Source organism: Hippocampus zosterae, chromosome 6 (genome assembly GCF_025434085.1).
Source record: "Hippocampus zosterae strain Florida chromosome 6, ASM2543408v3, whole genome shotgun sequence".
Lineage (NCBI taxonomy): Eukaryota > Metazoa > Chordata > Actinopteri > Syngnathiformes > Syngnathidae > Hippocampus > Hippocampus zosterae.
The window spans coordinates 16258853-16285303 of NC_067456.1; the positions used below are offsets into that span (position 1 = coordinate 16258853).

Below are 26451 nucleotides of genomic sequence, written 5' to 3' on the forward strand. Positions count from 1 at the left end.
TTTTAAATATACTGTATAATCTAACGTACCCACTAAAGTGCCTTCACGTACCCCGAGTGCGCATGCTTTACCCACGAACACAATTCTGTATATCATAATAGTTGTGTGATTTATTTCATCTAATCTAAAATACAAAATATAAACCAAAAATCAGTCCTGTTTCTCCCATTCACATTTTGAGTAGGCCTCCACCCCATTTGAAAACTAACCCGATATTCATGTTCAGTGAATAACCATCCACGCTCACACTCACACCGAGGGACAATTTAGATTGCTCAATAAGCCTGCCATACATGTTTTTGGAATGTAGGAGGAAATCGGAGTACCCAGAGAAACCCACGCAGGCACCGAGAGAACATGCAAACTCCACACAGGGAGGCCGGAGCTGCAATTGAGGTCGATGCGCTAAGATTTTATCACATTGAATGTTCCATGTCGCTCAAATGACCTCACTTTCATTACATAGTTATGCATATACCTTATGCATTATTCATGCGTTGGGAATAATCAGTATAATAATCAATTTCACATGACTTCGTACGCGCAAACGCACGCATGCACGTGCGCGTACAAACACGCACATTCACTCACGTGCATTTCCTCCCAAAAATTGGGAGAAAGACCCCCAGCTAAAATTCGACTGAATATCATACATACTGAACGATCTAACGTCATTTTGATAGCTACACGATAATAGCCACTTTAGGAATAATCATAATAATAAAACATAAAAAAGGATGAGTCAAATTCTTAAGCTTTTATTCTGAAATAAATTTTCGGAAACAGATTTATCATTTATATGGTATTCAGAGCTTGACCAAATTTTCAACCGCTCAACATACAGGTGCGCTCGAGCAGCGACGTTATAATTGTTTGAGGCTGAGAAAATGTGACGTCAACCGGACTTCTGCGCTTGGACGGTGACTTCTCGCGTCCCCGCGGCTGACTTAGTGGCACATCGAGGCACTCGAGGACTGCGGGGCAGCAAACTGGCAAAGCAAACAAGCGAAACGAAAGGAGCGACGACTCCTTTTTTCTGCATTAATGTTCGACGGCTGTTGCGCTGAGCGGTTGTAGAAGACCGTTTTGATATTTTTCACATCAACAAATGTATTGTGAAGCATCACGTTGCTTGGAATATTTTCGTTCTCTTAGCCCACCGCCCCCGTTTTATCCTTGTGATTTTTTTTAAAGCGGGGCCAGTGAAATGTAGCTGCTGCTTGACAGCTGTGAGGCATCACATCTGCAACCTACAGGTCTGTATGGCATTATGAATTCAACGTAACGACAGTGCATGTTAAATGAGCCCAACATGCGGCATTGTATCTGAATCGTCTGAGCCAAAGTCATTTTCTGTACAAATCTAATTACATTGTCTTGGCAAAATGATATTCTCGTTGCCAGGCTCTTGATAGCATCAGTCACCCCACTCCAACCTGAAGATCATCAATTATTTTCCCCTTCATGCAGCTCATAAACAGTGAAGACGGAGTCGCTGCATGGAATACTGTACAATGCAACTGGCTCTCAAAAATGCATAACTCAGCATTTGTTAACAGTGCACCTTCCTGTTATCTTACAGCAAGTCACCCCTCCCCATCTACCTGCTCATGAAGAGCAACTGCTGCAGCTCCTTATTAACATCTGCCACGTCGGACCCTGGAGGCTGCTGTTCTTTTGATCAAGGAGCCCGCAACAAGCCGTAGGTAGCCTGCTACGGAAAGCAGCAGAGGATCGTGGACCTTGCAAAGCTGCTTGCTTGAAAGCAGCCCACTGAAGTCGCTGATCTAAGCTGGTTCCAGTGTGGCGCTGATGACAAGGTTCCGGAGTGAAATTTGACTGACAGGTGGTTCTCTTTCTAACCTGCAAGGGGCAATGGCTCGCCCTGGTCCAGGCTTATTGCTTTCCACAAATGGGCTGGGCTACCCTCCCCAGAATCTAGCCAGAGTAGTGGTCTGGGAGTGGATGAACGAACATGGGCGCTGGAGGCCCTACAGTGCAGCGGTGTGCCACCATATTGAGAACATCCTGAAGGGTGATGCCCGAGGAACCGTAGTTCTTGGACAGGTAGATGGCCAGCTATCTCCATACATCATCGACCTGCAATCAATGCATCAGTTTCGACAGGACACGGGTAAGAGACGAGTCACTTTCACAAAAGGATGTTTGGAATATCCAGTTGGTTTTTCTGTCTAGCATTCAAAAACAACAGCTCTGTTAAAAAAAAAAGAAGAGATCAACCACTGGACCTTTTTCAGTGTTTAGATGACATTCTTTTTCCTGCAAATACATTTTGAAAGACTGTATTCATTTTCTTCAAATATTCCCAGCAAAATAAGAAAATCAGAGAAGCTGATCATTTTACAGAGCTGTCAGTTTTTTTACACAGATGTTAGTTTGGGTTATGGAAGACCTTAGGTGTGAATGATTATGTTAATAGTTGTCTTTTATCAACATGTTTGCCTTGAGTTTGAGTACAGGGTGTACTCTGCTCTTCGCCAAAAGTCAGCTACCACTGGCTCGAGCTTCTCTAAAACAAGTGTTGACACATAATATCCTTCTTTTGTAAGGCACTGCTGTCCAGTATGATTACTTTTTAAGAATATCTTGGTGCTCAAACGGAAAAGAAATTGCTTTCATATCTTTGTGGCTCAATAAAACCATAGCCCCATGTCGTGGCAGGTCTCAAATGAAAGAGGGTAAAAACGGAGCTCAGAAGAAAGGCACATTGAAAACAGAATGAAAGTATGCCATACTAATTCTATCACCGAAAGTAAAAGAGCACAGATCTAGAATAATAGATGGCTACTGAACAGATACAATTTATAGTTTCTCATTTTATGTACGTTTTGACTTTTCCTGCTCAAGGATAGTGTGGCCCATACACAGTTGTTAAAATATGATGTGGATCTATAATTAGGGAAATCGTGCTGCTTTTGCATATGATGTCACATTGTCTCTCTTTGGGACTGATTAAAACTCGGCCTCGATGTGTGCGCCACACAAGTCTTACGTAACGTTCAAGGGAATGAACGAGAGTCGTCGGTGTCCCCGCCTGATTTGGGACTTCTGCGTTAGGAGCATCCAAACGGCATGAGATGCCCAAATGAAAAGGTGCCGCAATCATTTATTCATTCAAACGTGTTGCTGGCATGCCGTGACCTTGCTGAAGGGCACCGTGTCGTGGGGAGACACAATCATCAAGTAAATGGGGCCTGTAGCTCGGCGCAAAGGTCTCCTCTCCAGATGTCAGATCCATGTGATGAGTTTGAAGTAGATGCAAGAGTCAGATTTAAAATACACAATTACTGTTGGAACCGCGCTGCTTTTTATCATGTTCCTTTCATGTGGGGAATGTGGCTCCATTTGGAAGCGAGTGGAGCATGCCATTTAGGAGTGAGCCACTGCGCTGATGACGGGAACAAAGTTTCAGGTTCGACATATATCATACAATGAAAGTTCACCACATGCCACTTCAAAGCAAAAGCAGTCAGGCCAGTCTTTGTTTGGCTCTGTGTCATTTGACAGATGATAGTTGCCCCTTTTAAATGTGGCCAGATGTTTTGGTTTTTGCTGTGTTCCTAGAAACCTTTGTACATTCTCACCAGCCAGTGCACATATGTGCAATTTCATTTTGCTGTTGAGCCAAGATGGTTGCATTCGGAAAATATTTCCACCATGTTCCTATCATGACCACTTTGTGGGTTGTACTGTGAGTGTCATTACAGGAAACTGACCTATCAAACTGGAGAAAAAAAACAGGAACTTTCTCTGAGATTACTTAATGGTATTACATAACATTCGAGGAGTGATACAAAGTGACTAACGTGTGCATCCAAGGTGACTGCATTTGCATCGATCTGTATTATGTAAATGTGCACTAATTCGTATGTGTTCTCCTGCAACATTAAGCACATCTGCAAATATGTCAGTTTGTTTTGACAAAGATGGTTGTCTGTGTCTGGGGTACAATAGAAAATATCAAATATTTAAAGAACTTTGAGATGTCAATCAAAACTGATCACTTTTATTTGGAAAGAAAAGTGTTGATACTCCTGTGTTGGATATTTTATTTGGTAGTGAAGGTGCACCGAAGTGTCTTTTTGAGGCTCCATATATTATTCTGGCACACAAAACAAGACTACAAATCACTTTAGAACACCTTTAGCTGATGTTTGTTTTTGCTCATGCTATAAATTCCACTCTATTACATTGAATGGTGTAACTCCCTTGCTCATACAAAAAAAATATCTATAAAACTTAGTCTTTACGACGACATGCTACAATTCTCTTCTGACAGCTTTGAAATATTTCTACTCGGGTTGCACATATTCCCTTATTAAACCTATCCTTGCTTTTGCTTTTTGTTGGAAAGGTAGGGCGCACCCATGTCGGGTTGTGTGTAGTGTCGACATGGTTACTGACTGGTGGAGGCACGAAAAGCACCGTGTGTCTGTGTTGGCTGCAAGATGAGCTAATGCGTCATTTGTCGGAGAGGAGCACAAGACAGGGGCCTGACGTTTATTGCTCCTTGTTGTGATGTGGTGTGTTACCTTCCCCCACGGCTGATATAAACCTGTCACATGTATCTCTGACGGACAGCAGCCCAGTCACCTTCTCCCATTCCCTCTTTGTTCTCATTGTGTACACGCTACCCATGTCTTACAAATGGTCGAACTGCAGACCGCAACCATTGATTCAAGCGTGTTGATTTCAAAGTGTATTGAATGTTCGCTACCCTTTTGACTCTGTAGGTGAGCTCCCGACACTGTCCCAGTGGAGAAATGGTTTTATAGTTGGTTGTTAGTTGGCTTCATCTGCAAGTGATTGAAGTGTTTTTTGTTTTTTGGTTTTTGGTCCCCCCCCACACCCACCCTTTTCCTCACTCATCTGTGGTTTGTAAATCAACCACCAGGAAAATGTGCATCAGATGTCGTAGCATGGTCTCACTCTTCTCTCTAGGAATTATCCGCAATAAAATGTTTTAAAAATTGGGTTGTAATATGTCAGAAAATAGGCTGTTCTTGGTTTCCAAAGTAAAGGCAAATGTTTTCTTTTTGATTGAAGACAGAGAGGACAACAGCAATTGAATTTTTACTGTTGAGAATCTGAGGTTTTGAGCATTTGGACAATTTTTCAAGATAAAAGATGAATCGATTGCATCTCCTAGATTATATGGTCTATACTTTCCCCAGTTCGCTCTGTACAGCTTCTTATGAACAAGATTTGCCTTTGGGGGAATCCCCTCAATGCTTCATATACACGACAGTTGAAGCTTCGTTTTATGCATCGTGTGGTTGAATATCTGGCAGAAGGCAGCTTCTGGCTCACAGCCAAGCAAAATTGATTGGTTCTGTTCCCTATAGGGCCGCTCAAACCTCTAAACACTTGAGTAGACTGATCGCCTTTCACGAGACCCACTCCCACCTGTAGAGCACACAAGCTTATCTGCCATAGCCATCAAGTACCCACTCTTGTGGCCTCTGTTTCACATTGCAGTTACTGCGTTTGCTTTCTGACTTTGTTAATGCCGCGATGCAGAAGTGACACACAGACACGCCAGTGTGCACTTAGGAACGACTGCTAAGTTGTCAAGGTGGCGCTGGAAAAAGTTGCTGATGTTTTAAGGCTCTCTCAGATGCAATTATATGCTGGCAGAAGGGTCAGGGTGACGGAAGGTTTCCTGAGAAGGGCATTCTGACACTGCGCACAGGCAGCTGGAGCTGTCATAAAAATAGCTTGCTAGCTACTTCCAAAATGAAAAACCATATCACAGTACATAATGATGATTTTAAAAGACAAAGCCTGATCCTCATGCCTCACACACACTCACTCATGTTTATAAATCTTGCTTGGAAAAAAATATGCAGCTTGTGCTTCCACGTCAGGTATTTCTTTGCAGCTGGCAGTCTCCCTAAACAATACTAAGGGAGAGGATTTCCCAATTATGTAGAAAGAGAGTTATAAAACCGAGAAGATAAGCAAAAGGCAAGATGCATACATACACTGACTTTGAAACACTAAGCTGTGATAACGAGGTGTGTGCTTGAACAATCGGTGCATGTGACTAAGCTTTCGTTGACTGAATGCCCACTTAAGCTTTTTCATGAGCATGAGTGATGTGTGTGATTGAAGCAAAATACTGCATATACAATAAATGGCAGTGTATTTGGGTCCCTTCCCTGACTTCATGTACTGTGATTATTAAACATGCGTTGTTGTTGCAGCCTTTTAGATTGTTTGTCTGCTAGCCAGTATTTGGAGTGTGATGCATCAGGAGCAACCATTTATTTTAAGTACATCACTCTGGCGTATAAAACTGGAGCTCATATTGCTTTTGTTACGTTCATACTGCTGGAAATAGACCATTCGAAACCCAAATTTAGCCATTCGCTTTTTGTCCAATCTTCCTTCGAAAAATTCAGATAGGAAACAATGCTTTGTGTCCTTTCATACGGCTTTCGTACGATTGAGCATGTATTGCTGTTGTATTGCTAATAGTTAAAAAAAATCAATCAATCAATCAATCAATCCGTAGCCTGGTAACAGCACTTCCGGTGATGATGATGTGGCCAAGACATCGTCTCGTCATGTTCCCATGTATGCTGTGTTTTGCTGAGAATGTTCTTGTTCAAAACCTCCGGTGTACATTCAGTACAGTGCTGCTGATATTTGAAGAAGTCGGTGGTGTATTTTGTCTTGGTACTTTTCATATTACTGTGTATGGGGTAAATGTTCATGGGAACAACTTTGGCTGTCTGTGGGTGGAAGGTTAGGTGCTGCATGTATCAGCACCATGTGACAGAAAATTGAGCAAAACATGATGCTCTGTACTTCTAAAATGGGTAAGGAGGATGGGAGGGGGGTGGGGGGAGAATGGTCCTTGGTAGTATATTTAAAAATATTGACTGTTGGTTAATCTAGTAGAGGTATACTACTTGTTGTGCACTGCACCGAAGACGAGGCTTTTAGCAGAATTTAAGTGACGCTGAGCCAAGGCAATGCCAAAGTCATTGTAGCCCAACTGGCTGGATTCTATTTGGATGTCAACAGGACGTGGACAAGGTGAGAAGAGGAACAGAGTGCGAAGTGGAGCGTTTTCCTGATCGAAGGTGACAGTCCAGGAGGAGGGAGACACAATGACGCTGTCAAGCAGTGCACGTTTGCCTGCTGTTAAGCTATCTCTTGCAGGCATCTTTTTAAAATTGGCTCATTTCAACAGCTTAGTGTTGCAAATATTGGAAGGAAATCAGATAAACACTTTCCTCGGAAACAATGAAAAGTTTTATCAAATAGATCTCTGATATTTGCCTGGGATTGCTGAGGTAGGAAATTTAAAAATGTCTTTTCTGTATTAGACCCAATTTGAAACATGACTGAGGTACCTCATGTCAAAAGTAAAGTCAGATCAGATCCATATCCATCCATACATAGTTTTATATGCTTTATATTGGTTCTTAAGGATGGTTTAAAATCTGTCTACTGCTACTAACCTTAAATTGGGGATGCATGACCTAAATGTTGGGGTCGTTGTCCTTTTTGTCCTTTCCATCCACATCTGTATGGCATTGCTTGATCCTCACTAGGGTCGCGGGGGGTTCTGGAGACAAACAGAAACGAACAAGCATTCGCGGCCACACTCACACCTACGGACACTTTTGAGTGTTCAGTCAGCCTGCGATGCATGTTTTTGGAATGTGGGAGGAAAGCGGAGGACCCGTAGAAAACACACGCAGGCCCGGGCAGAACATGCAAACTCCACACAGGAAGGCCGGAGCTGCAATTGAACCCGGTATCTCTGCACTGTGAAGTCACCGTGCTAACCACTCGACTACCGGGCCGCCCCTGTATGGCATTTAGTGACACAATTTCTGCATCAGTTTACATTGGCTGTGAATTTCAGTGTTTTATGTTCTCCCGCTTTACAACAGCAAAGGCTTGATTCAGAAAGCATTCTCCTGTCAAGATTAATATAATGCTTTTCAGAGTATCGGCTATATTCTATAGAAAGCAAATGTTCATGGGGTGACGTGTGTGTGTGTATATATACATACACATACATATATATATATACACACACACAGTGAACGTTGGTCAACTGAAGCGTGTAGTCTCATGTTTAAGCGTCATTTAACCAAAACCACACTGATGCAACTCGGGCTGCCATCAGTTGTCGAGAACCAAAAGCATGTCACATTCTATTTTGCTATTTCTTTGCACTCTTAGGCCATGACTGTGCTGTGGCAGCCTGATAAATTGTTGGATCCAAAATTAAAGCCCAAGGTGCTTTTGAGAAAGTGTCATTGTCCCAGTGTGAGCTCTCGCAGTGGGCATTTCACACTTGCTAGAAAGCATATGACAGTCAGTGTAAACTGTGCCACATCGTTGGCTCATAAAGCATTAAGCAATGGAATGGAATTATTAGTGCTGAAATTTTAATTGGCTAGTGGTGTTTCAGCAAACTGACTTATATTTTAATTATTTACTGGAAATCTCACTCTATCCAATTACTATGGATAATTTGGATAACTGAATTTTTGACCGTGGTTTCTCCAGGCACTCCGGTTTCCTCCCACATTCCCGCAACCCGTGTGAGGATAAGCGGATTGGAAAATGGATGACGGACGGATGTTTGAGAAATTGTGCCACTCAATTTATTTAAAAAAAAAAAAGTACTTTCCACACCAAAAAGCCCGATAGAAAATCTTCTTGAAAAGTAAGCCAGTGTAGCTCACCTCATCCTGTAGTTTCTTTCTTTCTTGACATTACCATGATTCAAAAGGGTGTAACCAATGCAGAATTAGCATTTCAAAGGGCCAAATGTATCTTGCTGAGGGTTTTTTTTTTTTTTGCATGAGCCATTAAAATATAACCCTGATTTCAAAATGTAGATCTACAGAACCGTTAAATAATGTAACATTTCTCTTCAGAGGTCAATTGATACGATTTATATTTGCAATTTTCTTGCAATCTTGTTGCAGTCCATGAGTGTTTGTGATGATCTGAGCATTGCGCATACGTGTGCAAGTGTTACTTTTGGAATGTGAATTTAAATTCTAATTTTATTTTTACTTTGCCGGAAGAGTCCCACCATCGTCTCCCCATTGTATAAATATTCATAATTCTTGTCTACTTTTGTTTGTTCTCTGCTTTGCAATGCTGCTTTCAAACTGAACTGATTTAAGAATTACAAAACTCTTTCGTCATCAATTGGCTGTTGTCTGAGACAAATATTGTATTGTCTGAGAAAAATAAAGCCTCATTGAAACACTGGGATGAGGCAATATGTACATTTTTAATTGTCAGTTTCACATAAGGTTGAGTGTGGAGAAATCAATCATTGTGCCAATTTTTCGCTCAGGTGCGTAGGAAGATTTTGCTGGACTTATCTGTACATTTTATCAATGTGACGCCACACTACAAACAAGAAACCTGTTTTGCTCTAACGGTGCCGACCTGTGGATTGTATTGGACTGCAAGTGTTTCTCTCCCCTGACAAAGCAATAACATAATGAGGTGTAGAGCACTCATGGTTCTGTGCAACTCAAATGTGCAAGAGATGCTTAGCCGTGCTTATCTCCTCGACACGTGCCTCTTTTTTTTTATTTTTATTTTATTTTTTTAGCATTCATGCATACACAGGGTAGACCCAACACATGTGCATGTCCCTTGTTGTAATACCCACACACAGTGAGTCAGTGAGTGGCAAGGACAGTCACAAAATCCACAAATTCTTAGCTGTTCTGATGGAGTTTGGAAAATAACTGCCAAATATTTTTGTACTTATTGTTTTACACCAATATCTGTGGATACATTGCATCTAACTGCTCTGCTCCTTTGGCTCGGTTGAGGCAAGGTTTTTTTGTTGCACAGCACATTTCTGAGGCAATGCAATTCCAAGGGCTTCAAAAAGTCATACAAGAAATCTAAAAGTAAATCTGCAATATAATCAAAATCTTGAATTAAATAAAACAACATAACAAATTAACCATAAACAAATACGTTACTGAGGTAGAACATTTTTTAAATAAGCTAAAAAAAAAAAGATAAATCAGACATGTGACAAAAGTGACGATTTAAAGTGCGTTTGAATTTGATTTAATAAAAGGCAGCAGGTCATCAAGTCTGGGTTCGAATTAAGAACAGAGAGGTCCTACAAATCTTGAATTTTATTCCAGATATGTGATGCATAAGGCGTAAACGCTGCCTCTTTTAGCTGTCACTCTGGGGACAGAAAGGAGACTTGTCCCACAAGACCCAGACGGGGGTGCATGAGTTGAAAGACCCGCGGATGTAGTCAAACCTCCTTTTCTACCAATTATTTGGCAGCAGAACCTATTGATGAGCCCCTTTTTCTATTGCAGTGTTCCCTTTCCAGGCTGAGGCCAAAGAAAAACTTCCCTCCTTTTTTTTGTTGTTCCTTGGCACCGATACTCCACCAGTCATTGACCTACTCCAGTATTCGTCCTTCCTCCACTCACCCCCATCCTTTTTCTTTTCCAAATCTGTTGGTTTCCTGTTCTTTCCTACCATCTTCCTCTCTCATACCTCTTACCATCTGTGTAAACCCAGGCTTTGGCTTTGTGCATCCATCGTGTTTGCCGACAAAGACCAATTGAAGCTTGCGGGAATCCAAGTGGCAGCTCACTACAGCAGTACATTGTAAAGAGCTACAAATGAATGTGTCATATCAGCGTAGAAAATGAGCTTTAATGTGTGATGTTGTAAAAGAAGAAGAGCAGAACTGTGATATTGAAGCGTACAGTGCTGTAAAACCAGCTTAATGCCGACTGTCATCCTCATTATTATGGTCTGTGATCTCAGCTCGGATGTTAATGAGCAGCTAAATGCTCTTGTGGAACACTTTGACTGCACAGGTATGACGATGGCGGCTAACGGGGTGCTTATCTGCCAGTGGTATGTGAATTAAATTAAATAAAAATGTCACCGTACCATTTCTAATGCCCGATTTGTTTCGGACAGATGTTTTCTCCCGGTACATGTGTGGTGTATTTTTAACAGCTTGGCAACATTCTGTCTCTTAATCTTCTCTTCCAACTTGGATGCGTTTTTTGAGGTGTTTTTTGGAAAGTGTTTTTTAGCCCTCTCACCGTGCTGCACTGTTTTCTTTATGTGCAAACCTCTAATTTGCTTCAGTTATTTTATTTACAACCAACTCAATAAATTGTCACATTTATCATCTAGAGTTGACTGCAGTTTTTGCTGTTCTATTTTTGAGAATATGATATTTTGTGTGGTGGCACGGTGGGGACTGGTTAGTACGTCCACTTCACAATACAGAGGTCTTGGGTTCGATTCTGGCTCCGGCCTTCCTGTATGGAGTTTGCATGTTCTCCCTGTGCCTGCATGGGTTTTCTCTAGGTTCGTCCCACTTTACAAAAACATGCAAGGTACTTGAACAGTATAAATTGTACCCAGTTGTGATTGTGAACACTCATACAGAAAATATCAAATGCTCATATCAACCCCTGCAATGACACAAAGGTGAACATTCTGAACTCACACTATTTTGCCGGGGGGGGGGGTTAACGGCTCGTTTTGGGTTTAGGAATCAAATGCCGTCCTTGAATAAATCACACTGCTTATATGCATTATTTTCATTTCTCTTTAAGGACTTGGAACAACAGGTTGCTCCAGTTAAGCATGTAGGTGTTAATGCCATGAGGCTTGATGGTGCTAAGAGGCACCATGTAAGTGTGTGACCCAGTGTTATTTGTATATCCACAGCCAGAGCAATGCATCATAACATCTTTTCAGCGCATTCTCAACCACTCCCAAGATCTGTCAACGTTTTCTTGATATCCTCTCAAATTATCCTCTGGAAATCCGGCATCACCTTTGCACAGGGATCAAATATACAAACTCTGGACTTGTTTTTCCATCAATAATGGAGAATATTTAAATCATCCTTCTGCAAAACTGCTGAAGATTAAAGTTAATTTGCCAATTGCACGTTACATAGTTTGACATTCCTTTACTGTAATTCTGGTATTGCTACTTTTGTGATACAGTAGTAGAGAATGATTTACAAATAAAAGCAGTGATAAAATTGGCATTTATCAGTGATTCTGTGGCATTGAGGCATTAAAGAATCAATCTGACCATTACAAGGCTTTTGTTTACAGTATCACTCCATGTCTTAATCAAGCTTGCCAGTAAAAGGGCGACTCACTGGAATGCGCCAAGGCAGCAACACGGGCAACCTTGACCGGCTTGCTTGTATTCATCTGCCTCAGATTATGTGGGGGAAACCCAAGAGTCACTTAGGCTAGTATAAGCATGTAAAATACATTCATAGACCACAGATTAAAATAAATATACAGATATCATACATATTCTTGAATGATGGTTAAAAAAAAGATTACTAAAGATGAGGTTTTCTGGAAGGCACCCTAGCAAAGCAGCCTTTACTTCTTGGATGCCTTCCCTCCGAGGCTGTCAGTGAAGGAAAGCCTCTCATCTCATTGATATGGGCCTTAACTCACTGACAAACATTTGCTCCTTGTCCAGGAGTTGAGCATTGCGTGTGACCAGGATATGGAGTCTTCTGAGTGGAAAATGTGAGGAACGGCTCAGAAAGACAGTGCTGGTGCACAGCCAAGCTAATCTGTGGAGGGGAACACTGAGAAGTTGGCTGCTGGCACTCTGCTCAGGGAAGGGACAAGTGTTAACGTTCACAACTATCTATGACACTCAGCACTGGGTAGCCCAAGGAACAGCTTTCGTTACCACACGCATAAATCTCATGCTCTTTATTGAAAGATTTTTGATACTGCATGTGGTTGCACATAAGACACTAGTCATTTCCATCAGACGTGTTTGTCTCACACATGCATTGATAAACTCGGGGGCATATTTAGTAATTCCAGGGACCAAGGTAAGTCATGTGATGGTGCCCTCACAATCAGTGTACTACATTTTTGATATTGTTTATAAGCAACTACTGCGATTGGCTGGCAACCGTTTCAGGGTGTCCCCCGCCTACTGCCCGGAGACAGCTGGGATAGGCTCCAGCACCCCCCTCGACCCTAGTGAGGATCAAGCGGTTCGGAAGATGAATGGTGAATGAATATAAGCAACTAAATATTGTAAATTTGAAAAAAAAATTGCATGTCCTGTAAAACCTTGAAGATTATCTAACAAGTGAATGATCTGAGCGATATTTCAACATTTAACACAGTTCACCATTTGAACCGCTTTAATACTCATATTTTCATTCTGAAACGTCACTCTCCACATCATCTCTACTACATCCTCCTCAGCTGACACTAACAGCAGCGCTACAACCTACAAGAGTATCTGGCTCTTGCCGTGGTCATTTACTCTCAATGTCAAAAAAATTGGAAGTTTTAGACCTTTGATTGGTTTGATTAAAAATCATTTGTTTTCTCCTCTGCTCAATTGGGGGAATTATTCTTTGACCGCTAGTTTGTTTGTTTGTTTGTTTGTGCATATATAGTACACACGATAACAGGTTGACAAAGGTCAAACAAAAATTATAAAAGGAAAATTAGAAATGGTTAAAAGAAAAAAAACACATCATCACAGTTGTATGCTCAAAGGAGTAGGAAGAAGTAAATAACTTATCTAGTCCTACCCCTTATTATGTAACTGAATTGTTCATTTTTCAAAACAAAGAAGAAATGAAAAACTACATATCATTAAATATTTTTACTCTTGTGTATACTATACTGTTCTATTTCTACACCTTTTGATTTGTATATATCTAGTTATTTCTTCTTTTGTATTTCAATTTTCTGGTATTCATTATAATTAGCATTCCTTGAATTATTCCTAGTTATCTTATTATTATTAGTTGTTTATTCATTGAATTTTTGACACCTCCAGTTTATTTTGCTATCTTTATCCGAAATAAAGAGAGATGATAAAATAGTCCATTGGATGGATGTTTATTTTTTTAAAGGTGTGTAGTAAGACTAAAACAGCAAAATCAAAATTTATTACCGTAATCACCTTTTATGAGATGGGGTGGGGGGGGGCTGGAAATCTCCGGGCCCCTGACAATTGCTTGTGTTGGCCTTCTCAATTAGTTTCTGCTATGCCCTACGAAGAAAACATTTTGCGACCCCCAACCCCAATTGTCCGCCATTACTATAAATACTGTCATTTGTCTCTAAAATTATTCCAGTACACCTCTGCATAATATTTAATCCTCAACATTAAAGCAAACGAAAGAAATGTAGATCAACTTCCAATGAAGAATTACTTTGTTACTATTGGGGTTTTTTTCCCCTCTGCAATGTTGTCTCCAGTACATTCGTAACTCCAGTTTCTCATTAGATTTCTCACTGTAACATTTTGAAACATGTTCAAATAGATTAAATTAGCCGACGGGCTCAGTATATGTGAGGATGTTGGTGTGCAACAGCAGTCAGTTCCCTCTGGATGTGAATCCCTGTTTTTACTGAGACGTAAAAAATCTTTCATTTGGGGAAAGAAAACATTTTCCCGTTCTAGTCGAACTTCCTTTAGGCAAGAAGCAAGCTCTATTGCTTGGTTGTGTTTCATGTTTAAAAGAACGCGATCGCAACGTGTCAACTGTCTTTGCAACTGATTACAATGAAAATTGTAGGCCTTTGTGACCTGGCAAATGCTCTTCCGGATTAGTGGTATTTAAACCATATGGCCTCTGTTTTCATTTCCTGCAACTGGCTTCTGCGGATAGACTTTACAGTTGCATTCCACATGTTCAGCCATTCAGGAGTCACTTTGACAGGTCTTTGGTCACTGCAAGAGGAAAACAAAGCTATTTGCAATGGAAGCACGCTTGGCCCTCCAGCAACAAACATGCTGCAGGAAGTTTTCCTCCAGCTGAGACCTGGAAGGACAGCTGAGTTGTCCCTGAACTGCCCTGACTCCGAGTGACAGTGGGGTTATAGTCCCTTTGTGGAGTTTGACTAGACAATACATCACACAGCTAGCACTCGCCTGATAGGAAGCTAAAGACAACTGGAGGACAGTAAGGGCATGGCAGGAAAGATGGCTACTAAAATCACACCGGGCCAGTCAGGAAGTGGACACTTTCACTCAGTTTCCTGTTAGGAAGGACATGGAGCGTTGCGGTGAGGACATCAACAACTCATATTTGACTTTTTATGTGGACACAAATTTCTGGGCAGCTCCAAATAAAATTAGCCATCCGGATGAATCTTTGAAGCATAGACTCAAATTCACATTGGTGGTTATGCGTATGCATTTAATTTCTGCAGCCCATGCGTAGTTGCTACAAGAATGCTGCTGTTTTTGTACTCATTCTCGTGGTCATCAGGCCGCTGCATGCACTCTCATCAAACTATTGTTACTCGAAAAATGTGCAGTACAATTTACCCGAATTGGAAAGGAGGGTTGTCTGGCAGCACTTGCCAACGTCTTAAGAATAACATTTCCCAAGTGACCACCATGCTGCGTTGTAATGAGCGAGAGAGTTAAACGACCATGAGTAGAAGGGCATTGCTGCTTTGAGTAGGAAAGGACTGCGGATATGATTCTCTGAATACTTGATGGTCCTGCTGAGTCTCCTGAGCTTTTTTGAGCCTACACAACCTTGTTTTATGATGATCTGTCGAAAATAACGTGAACCACTTATATAATGCAACAATTAGTAATATATGCCTTGAGCCTTGCTGACATTTATCACAAAGTAATCCTGATTAGCAGCTAGAGTTCCTGCCACAGCACCTTTTAATTTCCTGATTGGATTACCGTAACTGGAGTTTGAGTTGAGGGCAAAATAGCAATTTCACTTCTTACTAACGGCCTTGCGAACTGTAATCATTGGTTAAATTTAACACCTACAGAGCTTCACATGCTTGACAGCTCCCCAAATTTCAATTGTCGTTCAAAGTGTTCAAATGATCCAAAGAGCAGCTAAACCAGAGTATTTTTGTTTGTCATTTCTAAAAGGCAACAATATTGTTCATACTTTGCTAAGCGCCCTTGTAGTTTAAATTGGGACTATTATAATTTTCCTCTTCTATTCTCTCTTGTCTTTTCAGGCACCATGAGACCAGTGCAGAGGAACTTCTACGAACCGTCTTCTGCTCCGGGCAAAGGCGTGGTGTGGGAGTGGGAGAACGACAATGGCTCATGGACTCCATATGACATGGAGATATGTGTGACCATCCAGAATGCCTACGAGAAGCAGCACCCGTGGCTGGATCTGACCTCGATAGGCTTCTGTTACCTCATCGATTTCAACAGCATGTCACAAACCAATAAGCAGAGCCAACGCAAACGGCGCCTTCGGAGACGGATGGATCTTGCTTACCCACTCATCATGGGTTCCATCCCCAAGTCGCAATCTTGGCCTGTGGGTGCCAGCTCTGGTCAGCCCTGCTCCTGCCAGCAATGTATCCTGGTCAACAGTACGAGAGCCGCATCGAATGCAATCCTTGCCTCTCAGCGACGGAAGCTCCACGGAGGGGCAGCAGGCAATACGGGTGCCACAGGGACCCTGACGACCGTGCGGCAGAGCAACACATTTGCTGGAACCTCTCTTTGGTCTCCAAGTTCGCCTGGCACCAATAATGTCAGTATAGGAGGCGGGCAAGCCAAAGGTGAGCAGGTGCAGGTGCCATTGTCCCCAGCCAACTTTCCTGTGATGTCATCCCATGGGCACAACACACTTGCAATCAACGGACAGAACAACCTGAACCGACCAGGCACTCAGCGCATCTCGATGGCCAGTCCTAGAGGAACCATTCCACCAGGGTAATGAGCCAAGTCTTTTATTTGCCCACCGATTGTTTCTCTATAGACCCATTTTCAGGTTGTAAACAAAAATAGCATAATCAAGATGCACGTGCATTGTGGAGCAGAAAGAACGACGGAGTACGTTAATATGCACTAAGGTTTGCGAAAAGTTCTTGTATACCATACCCCAAACCATTTTCTTGCGCTAATATGATCGGGTCATAGAGGCAGCAGCTTTAGCAGGGAAGCCCAGACTTCCCTCTCCCCGGCCACATCTTCCAACTCTTCTGGAAGGACCCCAAGCCGTTCCCAGGCCATCCAGGAGATATAGTCCCTCCAGTGTGTCCTGTGTCATTCCCGAGGCTTCTTGCCAGTGGGACATGCCCAAAACACTTCCCCAAGGAGGCATCCTAATCAGATGTCCAGGCCACCTCCTCTGGCTCCTCTCAATGTGGAGAAGTAGCAGCTCGAATCTGATGACTGAGCTTCACACCTCTCCACCATCTCTAAGGGACAGCCCGGACCCCTTCTGCAGGAAACCCATTTCGGCCACTTGTATCCGGGATCATCTTCTTTCGGTCATGACCCACCGTTCGTGACCACAGGTGAGAGTAGTTACGTCGAGCGACTGGTAAATTGAGAGCTTTGCCTTTCGGCTCAGCTCCTTCTTCATAGAACGATACAGAGTCCGCATCACAGTAAACGCTGCACAGATCTGCCTGTGGAGCTCACGCTCCCTCCTTCCCTCACTCGTGAACAAGATCTCAAGATACTTAAACTCCTTCACTTGGGGCAGTCTCTCATCCCTGCCCCGGAGAGGGCGTTTCACCCCCTCTGGATGCAGGCTTGGAGGTGGAGCACACAGGCGAGTGCGTCGTGGCTGAGCCTGCACCCATCGGGCCTGGCTGTGCTCAGCCCGAAAAGGCAGCTTGGGTCCCATTTCCCATGGGCTCATTACCTCTGAGAGTTGCCAAAGGAGTCAGGTGCCCTGTGAGCTGGGCGGCGGCAAAAGCCAGAGACTTTGGCGGTCCAGCTACAGAAACGAAACTAATTTCGCCTTACGGAAATGAAGTTTCCGAACCTTATGGGATTACAGAATGGGAGGAAGATGTTACAAAGTTCATCTTTATTTAGTGTCAAAACCAAGTGTTTACACTCGAGAGAAAACTGTAAGCCCTGTAGTTCTCCAACAGAAAGGAGAACTACATCTTCACAGTCAACTCTATTTGCATGTCAGGGTGAGTAATGTAGCCACTGAGTCTGCTCGTTTGTTTTGATGCTTGTTATATTACATAAAAGCCAACTGATAATAGTAATTGTAATGACGGTGATCTCTGTGGGATCACATTGTAGAGCTACTTTTAACTTGCTGAAGTGTTCAGCCAAGCCAAATATCGCAAACAATAATGCAAACAAATTCCAAATTTAAGCTACATGGCACGAGTGTGCACCAAAGCTGATCCCTGATTGAGTTGCACTACACTAGCGGCAAACACCGTGCCATTATTCTGCAATCCCTGACCACTTACTCAACATTTCACGTCAGGGGGGTTAAGTTAAACCAAATGGTCACAAGAAGTTACCAAATATGAAATGAGCAACGCAAATGCTGCCATTGCTGATTATGGTCCTCGGTCCAGTCTCTTCTCTTGCTTCTTCTTTGAACGCATACGTCACTGTCACACAGTGGCGTTGCAGCATGGGTTGTAGAGGCATGTGATGTCATCATCTTTCTGCTTTCATTAGCTGTGTGTCTGTTTAGTGGTTCGAGCATGAGAGGCGGTCTGTGGGTTCGCTATGGGGACCTTTCAGCCATGGAGATCAGGCTCCACAGGGAAAAAATGAATAATGGATCAGGGAAAATTAGGGTTTGCGCAGAGTGGTTTGACTTCAATGGAAAAAACCAGGGAAATCTGTTTTTCTAGTATTATCAGTGATTTTGCAGTCCCAACCCATTTTTTAGTTTAAATGAAAACCCTCTCTTTGTCTAATTCCATTCCATTTTGTCCTAGCCTTCATGGGGAGAGAGAGAGAGACGCTTATATCTGTGACGAGAAGCACATAAATTAACTTTAAGCCGACTTATTATGCGTGACTGAGAGTTCACAGTATTCACTCAATAGCAAATAGATTATTTTCTCTGTTCTGTATCTGCATGATGAGCCTACAAGGGTGATGGAAAAAGATGCTAAGAATTCAATGAGAGCACAGGTGTGCGGGGGCTTTCTCATCCGGCAATTTTGTGGAGACTGAGAGAGAAAGCTGCCGAAGAGGCTGAGGTGAAACTGAGTACAAAAATTCTCAAGCGAGTGGCTCAACATACAGGATGTACGTGGTTTACATACCCTCAGCAGCACACTCACTCACATGTGCACAAAGACAAACCGCTCGCACACGCTCACTTGTGGGAGGCAAACGGACACCAGGAATTTACACAGAATGTGAGACATCAGATTTTTGCACACAGCAGATTGGAGGATATAGAAACACAGATACTGGGCACCCTTTGTGATGTTTCTTCCGGGGGAGGGTGGTGGAGTCACTCTTTTACAGTTACATCACATTTTACTGTTAACATCACATTCTTTTTTTTTTAAGAAAATCTTGCTTATCAAAGCGACTGTATACCAAAAATTAACACCTTTCGGAGGTGCCAATGTCAACCAAGCATTGATGATGTGGTGTCAGTTGAAATATTGAAACTTTACTGGTGGTCTGAAATTTCCTTTTATTTCCGTTTATCTTGTACATAAACATCTAGAGCTAGAAAATAAAACAAACATGATGCCATGAGTCACGCTTGTCTCCATACATATAACATGCGATTAAGTGCATATTCTAATCACAAACATAAATCTATAGACAGATAAACACAAATATTCAACTTGTTGCCGCTTTCAAACAGGGTATGTTCAAACTGTTAATTTTGTCACCGGTGAATCTGTTTTACTTCTTCTGAATCATCTCTATGTACGACATTTCACCGTCTAATCAGCCGTTATCTCCTTCCATATTCCTTCAAAATAAGACTTTTGTCCAACAGGAAGTCAAAAGTAAGGTCCGATATTGCAGAACCCATAGTCCATTACACATTATATGGGTTTGAATTTTGATGAAGCACTCGCTTTGCCCCCCCCCTTCCCCCCCACACACACACACACCAAGGGGACATCAAGGTAACCCATTTTGAAGACTTGGACAACACCACAAGCCGTGATGATAGATCTTGAAGGATCTTGAAAAAAAATCCAATACACGATAGCAGAGGCATGGAAAGTGCGGAGGATTACTTGGACGGGAAATCAATTTCAATATAATTATATTTTAGTTTTTATGTTTCGCGCACATATTAAGATGAGGCTTAAAAAAATACAGACCGTTGGTAAAGAGGAAATGAACACTGGTCAGACAGAAGAGAACGATTTGATTTGGCAGAGTGCAAGAGCTGTCAAGGTGGTTGGGTTCATCCTCTTTGACTGAATGGGCTCAAAGAGGTGCGCTCAACCAGATAGAACAAAGTGCTGTTCTTGTTTACAATACCAACCTGACCAAACACAACCACCTTGGCATTATGGAATACTGTTTGTATGGATATTATTTAATAGTGAATTAAAAGTTGAAAATGATTCCAGTCCAGTTTGATCAAAGCCAATTCAATAAATCGGGTTCCTTCAGCACCCCCAAACTGATGTCTTGAAACTCATGTCCTGCTAGTTTAAGTTTCACAACATGATGAGCTGCAGTGCACTGCTTGCAAGATGCAATATGTCTTGACTTTGTATCAACAAACGGCATACATACATGTTTGCCTGCTTGTTTCAGTCTGGCTCATTCTCTTTGATTTTTTTAAAGTCACAAGTGGGCAGCTGTATCATCACATTGCATGTTTGTGATGTAATCCTCTATGGAGCTCATTGTGAGATCTAGCATCCCTAATTAAAGTTACACGCTCTCTGCACTTGATGGTGAAGTTTGGACCTTCACAGAGAATAAGATCCATTTACCCTATTGATGAATTGTTTGATTGCTGTTCTCTGAACAACCTAAATTGTATACCCAATTACTCCCTAATGGATGATCTGAGTTTGGCCTAAATACATCAAGTGGACCGTTATTTATTTATTTGATTTTGAAGTATTTTCATGGGAAGCTAGTACTGGAGGTAAATTGCAGTCTTGATCGAACTATGTGAGGGGAGGGGGGAGTACTCATGCAGCAGGAGTAAGATGGATTTTGCTGGGCTACAGTGTGTCAAGGCGAAAGCCCTGCTTTTTTTTTGCCCTTGGTCTGGCTTCAAAAGAGAGGCATCAAAGAAGCCAGTTGATGTGGATTCGCAAAACTCCTCAAAGCTGCGAGGCCAAAGACCTCAGGTCCCTCCTGGCTAAAGAGCAGAGTGATTTAAAGCTTTATTAGGTGGCGTTGAGTGGATGAAGTGAGCACCACCCCATTTACACGTGAATACTGCGTGCGACTTCGGGCAGGTCATTTTTGGAGCTGTTGTCTATTAATAAAGATACAATAGTCTCTTCTGCAGTCACCTAATTGAAATATGGTTGTTTGATGTGTATCTATTCTTTATTGAGACCGATGTCACGAAAGACAAGGAGTTAGGAAGTCGCATATGAATATGTGTATGTATGCTGTACACATCCAACTTGTGTCATTTGTTTTGTTAACCTCAAGTTGAGCATTTATGATCATATAACAGAGTAGGGTGGCACGGTGGGCGACTGGCCTCACAATGCAGAGGTCGTGTGTTCGAATCCGGTTTCTTGTGTGGAGTTTGCATGTTCTCCCTGTGCTTGCGTGGGTTTTCTCCAGGTACTCTGATTTCCTCTCACATTCCAAAAAAATGCGTGGCAGGTTAATGGAACACTCCAAATTGTCCGCCCTCAGCCTCTTGTGAGCATAAGCGTTTCAGATAATGGATGGATGGATGTCTTAAAGCAGCGATCCCCAACCTTTTTGCCCCACGGACCGGTTTTATGTCAGACAATATTTTCAGGGCCCGGCCTTTCAGGTGTGACGGATAAATACAACAAAATAATATCTGACCTGGATTAAAACTGTGGTGTTTTTGAAACATAATAATAAACACCAATCATGACACGAGGATTGTCCTATCTGGCCGCAACACTCTCTGTTTGCCATGGGAATATTTAAACGTGCCTTCAAAATAAGATACCGTATTTTCACGACTGTTCGACGCACCGTACGGTTGGGCGCAGTCTCATTAATGGGTGACATTTCTGTATTTTACACATAGACAGACCGCACTGTACCAATGGGCGCAGTTTTACAGTGGTAAAACATACGCAAGCTTAAACATACGGCATGCATGCGCGCACGCTAACACGTTAGCTTGAAGCATACGGTAGCATGCCAAGACATACAGATACAAGCTAAAAACACGTTTTTAAAAAGGCAACGAAAGCAGAACTGAGTTCGGGTGTATTTTATTTAGCCATCGTACAATGTTCTCACGTTTTCCGATCAATCATCACCCAGAAATCCTCATCCTCTGTATCAGAAGCAGAGGACGGCACATCCCAGTTGTCATTGAATGCATCACATGCTAGTGTGAGTTGCTACGCATTGCCGAGCGGAAAGAAGGAGCAGCAACAGCAAAGTCAACATTTCTCTCGTGTGAAGCTTTCCCACATTTGAAAGTAAAGAACAGAGCGAAACAGGGTGGCAGCGCGTGTGTGTGTAGAAAGAATTGAACAATTGTGCAAGTACCGTAATCCATCAAAAACGCCGCGTTCCCTCTCGTTGTTGCGTATTGTGGCGTAACTCGCCCAGCGCTGCCTCTCACTCTTTGTAAAGTTGTGTTTGCCATCAATCATTGTTCCCATGCCGTTCGCAACTTTACTTTGAACGCCCGGTTGATGCCAATGTCCAGCGGTTGGAGTTCTTTAGTCAAGCCTCCGGGAATAACGGCAAGCTCAGAGTTCATTTGCTTGACTTGATTTTTCACCGCTGCTGTGAGATGGTCACGCATGCCAAAAGCATAACCGGTGGCTTTAAGTTTTAACTGAGCTTCGTAGGCATGTCTCTTTGTCGAATTTATTTTCAGGGGTTCTTAGAAACCAAAACCGGAGTTGTTTTGCAACAATGCACATTGCCACACTCTATACAGGTGTTGGTACCTGCTTGCGGTGTCCCTTTAGCGTCCACTTACACGCCCACCCTTCACCATTGGCGGACTGCTCCCCAGCTTGCCTGTCCTCTCTCTCTCTCCCTCTCCATATATGTATATATACACGCCCACCCTTCCCTGATTGGCCGACTTCTTTCCCGCATGCCTGGCCACAGTCACTTCCGCCTTTTCTCTATATAAACGGCGTGTCGGCTGTCAGTCAGATTTTGGAACTCACCGCATACAAAGGACGCTCTGCACGATAAGGTGTCCTGTCCATTTTGGAGAAAATTTAAGACTTTTAATGGTGCCTTAGAGTCGTGAAAATACGGTACACCACAAATACAAAGTGCTTGAAAAATACGACTCACCGTCCGCGCGTATTATGCGGAGTGGGCTTGGTGCGTGGGAATCTCCCGTTGAGATAAATCCATATTTTAAGTAGGACTCTTGATAATGAAGCCTTCTTTTTCTTGAAAGTCGTAAGGTCCTCTTCTGTCTCCTGGTTGGGCCTTTTCCCCTTCCTAAAAAAACTTTCCAAAGACCTTTGTTTTTTACTCACTTTGCAAGCTCCTGGGTTTCATTTTGGCAGTAACATATCACGTGACCGAGAAGCGCACCTTGACCTGCTTGAAGAGTGACATACTGTTGACGGATGTAATCTAGGATCCTGTAATTTTTCAAAATAAAACAACGTTCAGATTCTATTTAAAAAAAAAAAAAAAAAAAGAAAATCATGAAGTTATTTATTTATAGTTTCTGTGCGGCCCGGTACCAAATGACCCACGGACCGGTGTCAGTCTGCTGTCGGGGGTTGGGGACCGCTGTCTTGGAGTATTGCTCTTTTGTTTTACTACTTTGCAGAATAGGCTTTAAAAATATCAAAAATCAACAGTTGTTGTCATATGCGGCAAAGTCAAGTCTAAACTCTGTTAGCATGGATTCGACCCGTCCATGTGTCAGACTGTCTCATTGTATCATAACATATTGAATACAGAACCTTCTCATTTACTTTTCTTTCTCTTGCAGAGTTCCTGCTCTCCCAGTCAAAAACTTGACTGGGTCTGGACCAGTGCATCCAGCGCTAGCAGGTTGGCTCAGCTAAAATCTTTCCTTTGTGGTGAAGATAATACAATATTACTCACGATCATTTTCTGTGTGTGTGTGTGTGCACGCGCGTGTGTATGTTGTCACATACGCATTAGGTATGACTGGTATCCTGATGTGCGCTGTAGGTCTCCCTGTTTGCCTGACCCGAGCACCCAAGCCTATTTTGCACCCACCGCACATCAGTAAGAGCGATATGAAGCCTGTGCCGGGGGTTAACGGGATGCGGCGCAAGACCAAGAAAAAGCACCTGAGGAAAGGTAAGTTGGAGGCAAAGATGGTGGAACGGGAGTTGTGCGGTGCAGCGGAGGAAAATGTATCAATTAAGGCAAATGCTCTGTTCGTTACGAAATCTGCCTAAAGGGTTTGTGCACACTGGAGCACCCACACCTGTGTGGGAGTAGCTTAATATACTGAACCAAACTGTGACTGCTCTCCCTTAAAGTTGCCAAAGAACAGTGGCCCTCAACCTTTGTAGCATCACAGACCGCTTTAGTGCACATTTTTATTCAGTAGAACAATGCACGATCAAAAGATGACAAGATTGATTGCTGCTTTTGTCCGGTGGTTGGCAGCTAATTGTTGGCAGCTAAACTGCTCATGTTGACATGAGCAAGCTGCTCACATTTTCATGCTTTTATCTTCAACACTGGGGTGCTACGTGTCCAAATGATTCAACAGTTTTGTTGCATTGCCTTGTTTTTTTGGCAAGATACCTTTCGCAAATGCTTCCTCTATGTCTAATTGGTGATACAGCCACACAAGCGATGGGAAGGAATTTCTCTTGTCAACATAGCTTCATCTTTCGAAGATTAGTCCAAGTCATGGCTGCCCGTCAACTGCGTGTTAAACTGCATGTTTTGGTCATTGTTACTATGACTTTCTGTTTTACTGCTTTTTTTATTTATTGGCAGATTGTGTTTGTGTTTCAATTTGCTAACCAAATTTTGGAGGAAAAGCTTGGCTCTTATTGGCTGAAGTCTCACAGATCGACATGCAGGCCAAACAAGGCAGACGGGAACCAACTAGCTTTTCTACTCATCAGCTGGGCTTTACAGGCCATGGCCTGAATGAAAACGGGTCGATAGAAGCCGTGGAAACTCTGGACCTCCCAAGGGAGTCTTTGTCCCAATTGATCAGTGAGGCTTCCATCCTGAGCCTACACTGCAGTTGCCCTCTTAGTCAGCCCTTTACAGCTCTTATTGTGGTACACCACTTGTACTCTTTCACTTTGACCTCGTGAGGTTTTGTTATTAACCGTGTCACTAAGAGGATTGAGCCAAAACTCTCAGGCTGTATACTATAAATCCTCTGTAGAGTTTATTCATGTAACAAAAGATCACATCTGTATGTTGTTTTCATTTAGATTTTTTTAAATGCTCTCTACAGTTTGTGGTTGGTCCAATTGAATATGATGCGAGTTGAGATGTGTCAATTTTCACCGACGTCACCACAACTGTTCCATAGATGGCTGATAACATCAACATTGAACGAGACATCAGACAATGGGTGTTATGAATTGAAAGGAGGCAACATTGTGGTGCAGTGTTCATCTCTTTCTGCCTAGCTGAACCAAACAAAAAGACATTCTGGCGGAAAAACGCATTGGCTTCAGTGGTCTGCTATGTGGGTGTGCTCTTAGCCTTGCCACACTGCTTGCACACATAAAATAATGATGCATGCAGTAGTTGAATGATGGCTTGAACATGTACAATGGAACCTCGAAACGTGAACCCCTCTGAGGTCATACAATACGGAGTACAACTTCATATTTTAAGATAAAAATTTTGTTTCCATGACATCACTAGACTCCCGCATATCTTGCAAGTCATCATTAAATTGCATGAGCATTCAGCATAGTCAACATTTAGATGAACTGTGTGTTTTTACTTTGTGTTTGTGTGGGTGTGTTATCTTATTACCACATACATTTACCAGTGATTGCAAAGGGGAGAAATGACTATCAGAGTGGAAATGGAATTTGCACAGAATATTCTGTCCACTTAGCCTTTTTAATGTTGTGCATGTGTGTGCTTATAGTTTACTGTATATAATTTCTGTTTTGTGTGACAAGGCAAAACCCCAGAGGATGTTGTCAGAAGATACACCGACAAAATTAAAGTGGCACCAGATGAGGTAAAACAAACACACACACACACACACGCGTGCGACACAGGTGTGAAAATATGGAGGGAAAAAAAAATCCACAGTTCTGGAGCATGGTGACTGAAGTGTTATTTGGCTTGTGCAGGACTGTACCATCTGCATGGAGAGGCTGACCATGGCATCAGGCTATGAAGGCGTCCTGCAGCATAAAGGCATCAAGCCAGAGTTGGCGGGCAAACTTGGCAAGTGCGGGCATATGTACCATCTGCTGTGCCTGGTGGCCATGTACAACAATGGCAATAAGGTGGGGAAAAGCTTATGAGCCAGCTATTATGATGTCACTCTCTCGGCTGGAATGACAAACT

At 42.6% G+C, this 26451-nt stretch overlaps 1 protein-coding gene across 2 annotated transcripts in view; it reads left to right on the forward strand.

The window, feature by feature from the left end:
- Window positions 1-775: 775 nt before the first annotated feature.
- The window catches only part of dtx1 (deltex 1, E3 ubiquitin ligase), a 32163-nt gene continuing 6487 nt past the window's right edge, over window positions 776-26451 (forward strand). Inside the window, exons 1-7 of one of the 2 annotated variants that reach the window (XM_052068595.1) lie at window positions 776-1256; window positions 1583-2134; window positions 16038-16752; window positions 23903-23964; window positions 24109-24240; window positions 26055-26116; window positions 26232-26390. In XM_052068595.1, coding sequence (XP_051924555.1) covers window positions 1876-2134; window positions 16038-16752; window positions 23903-23964; window positions 24109-24240; window positions 26055-26116; window positions 26232-26390 — 1389 coding nt within the window. In that variant the 5' untranslated portion in view covers window positions 776-1256; window positions 1583-1875. Of the gene's footprint in view, window positions 1257-1582; window positions 2135-16037; window positions 16753-23902; window positions 23965-24078; window positions 24241-26054; window positions 26117-26231; window positions 26391-26451 lie in introns of both variants that reach the window. The other variant, XM_052068594.1, reaches the window with a different exon arrangement.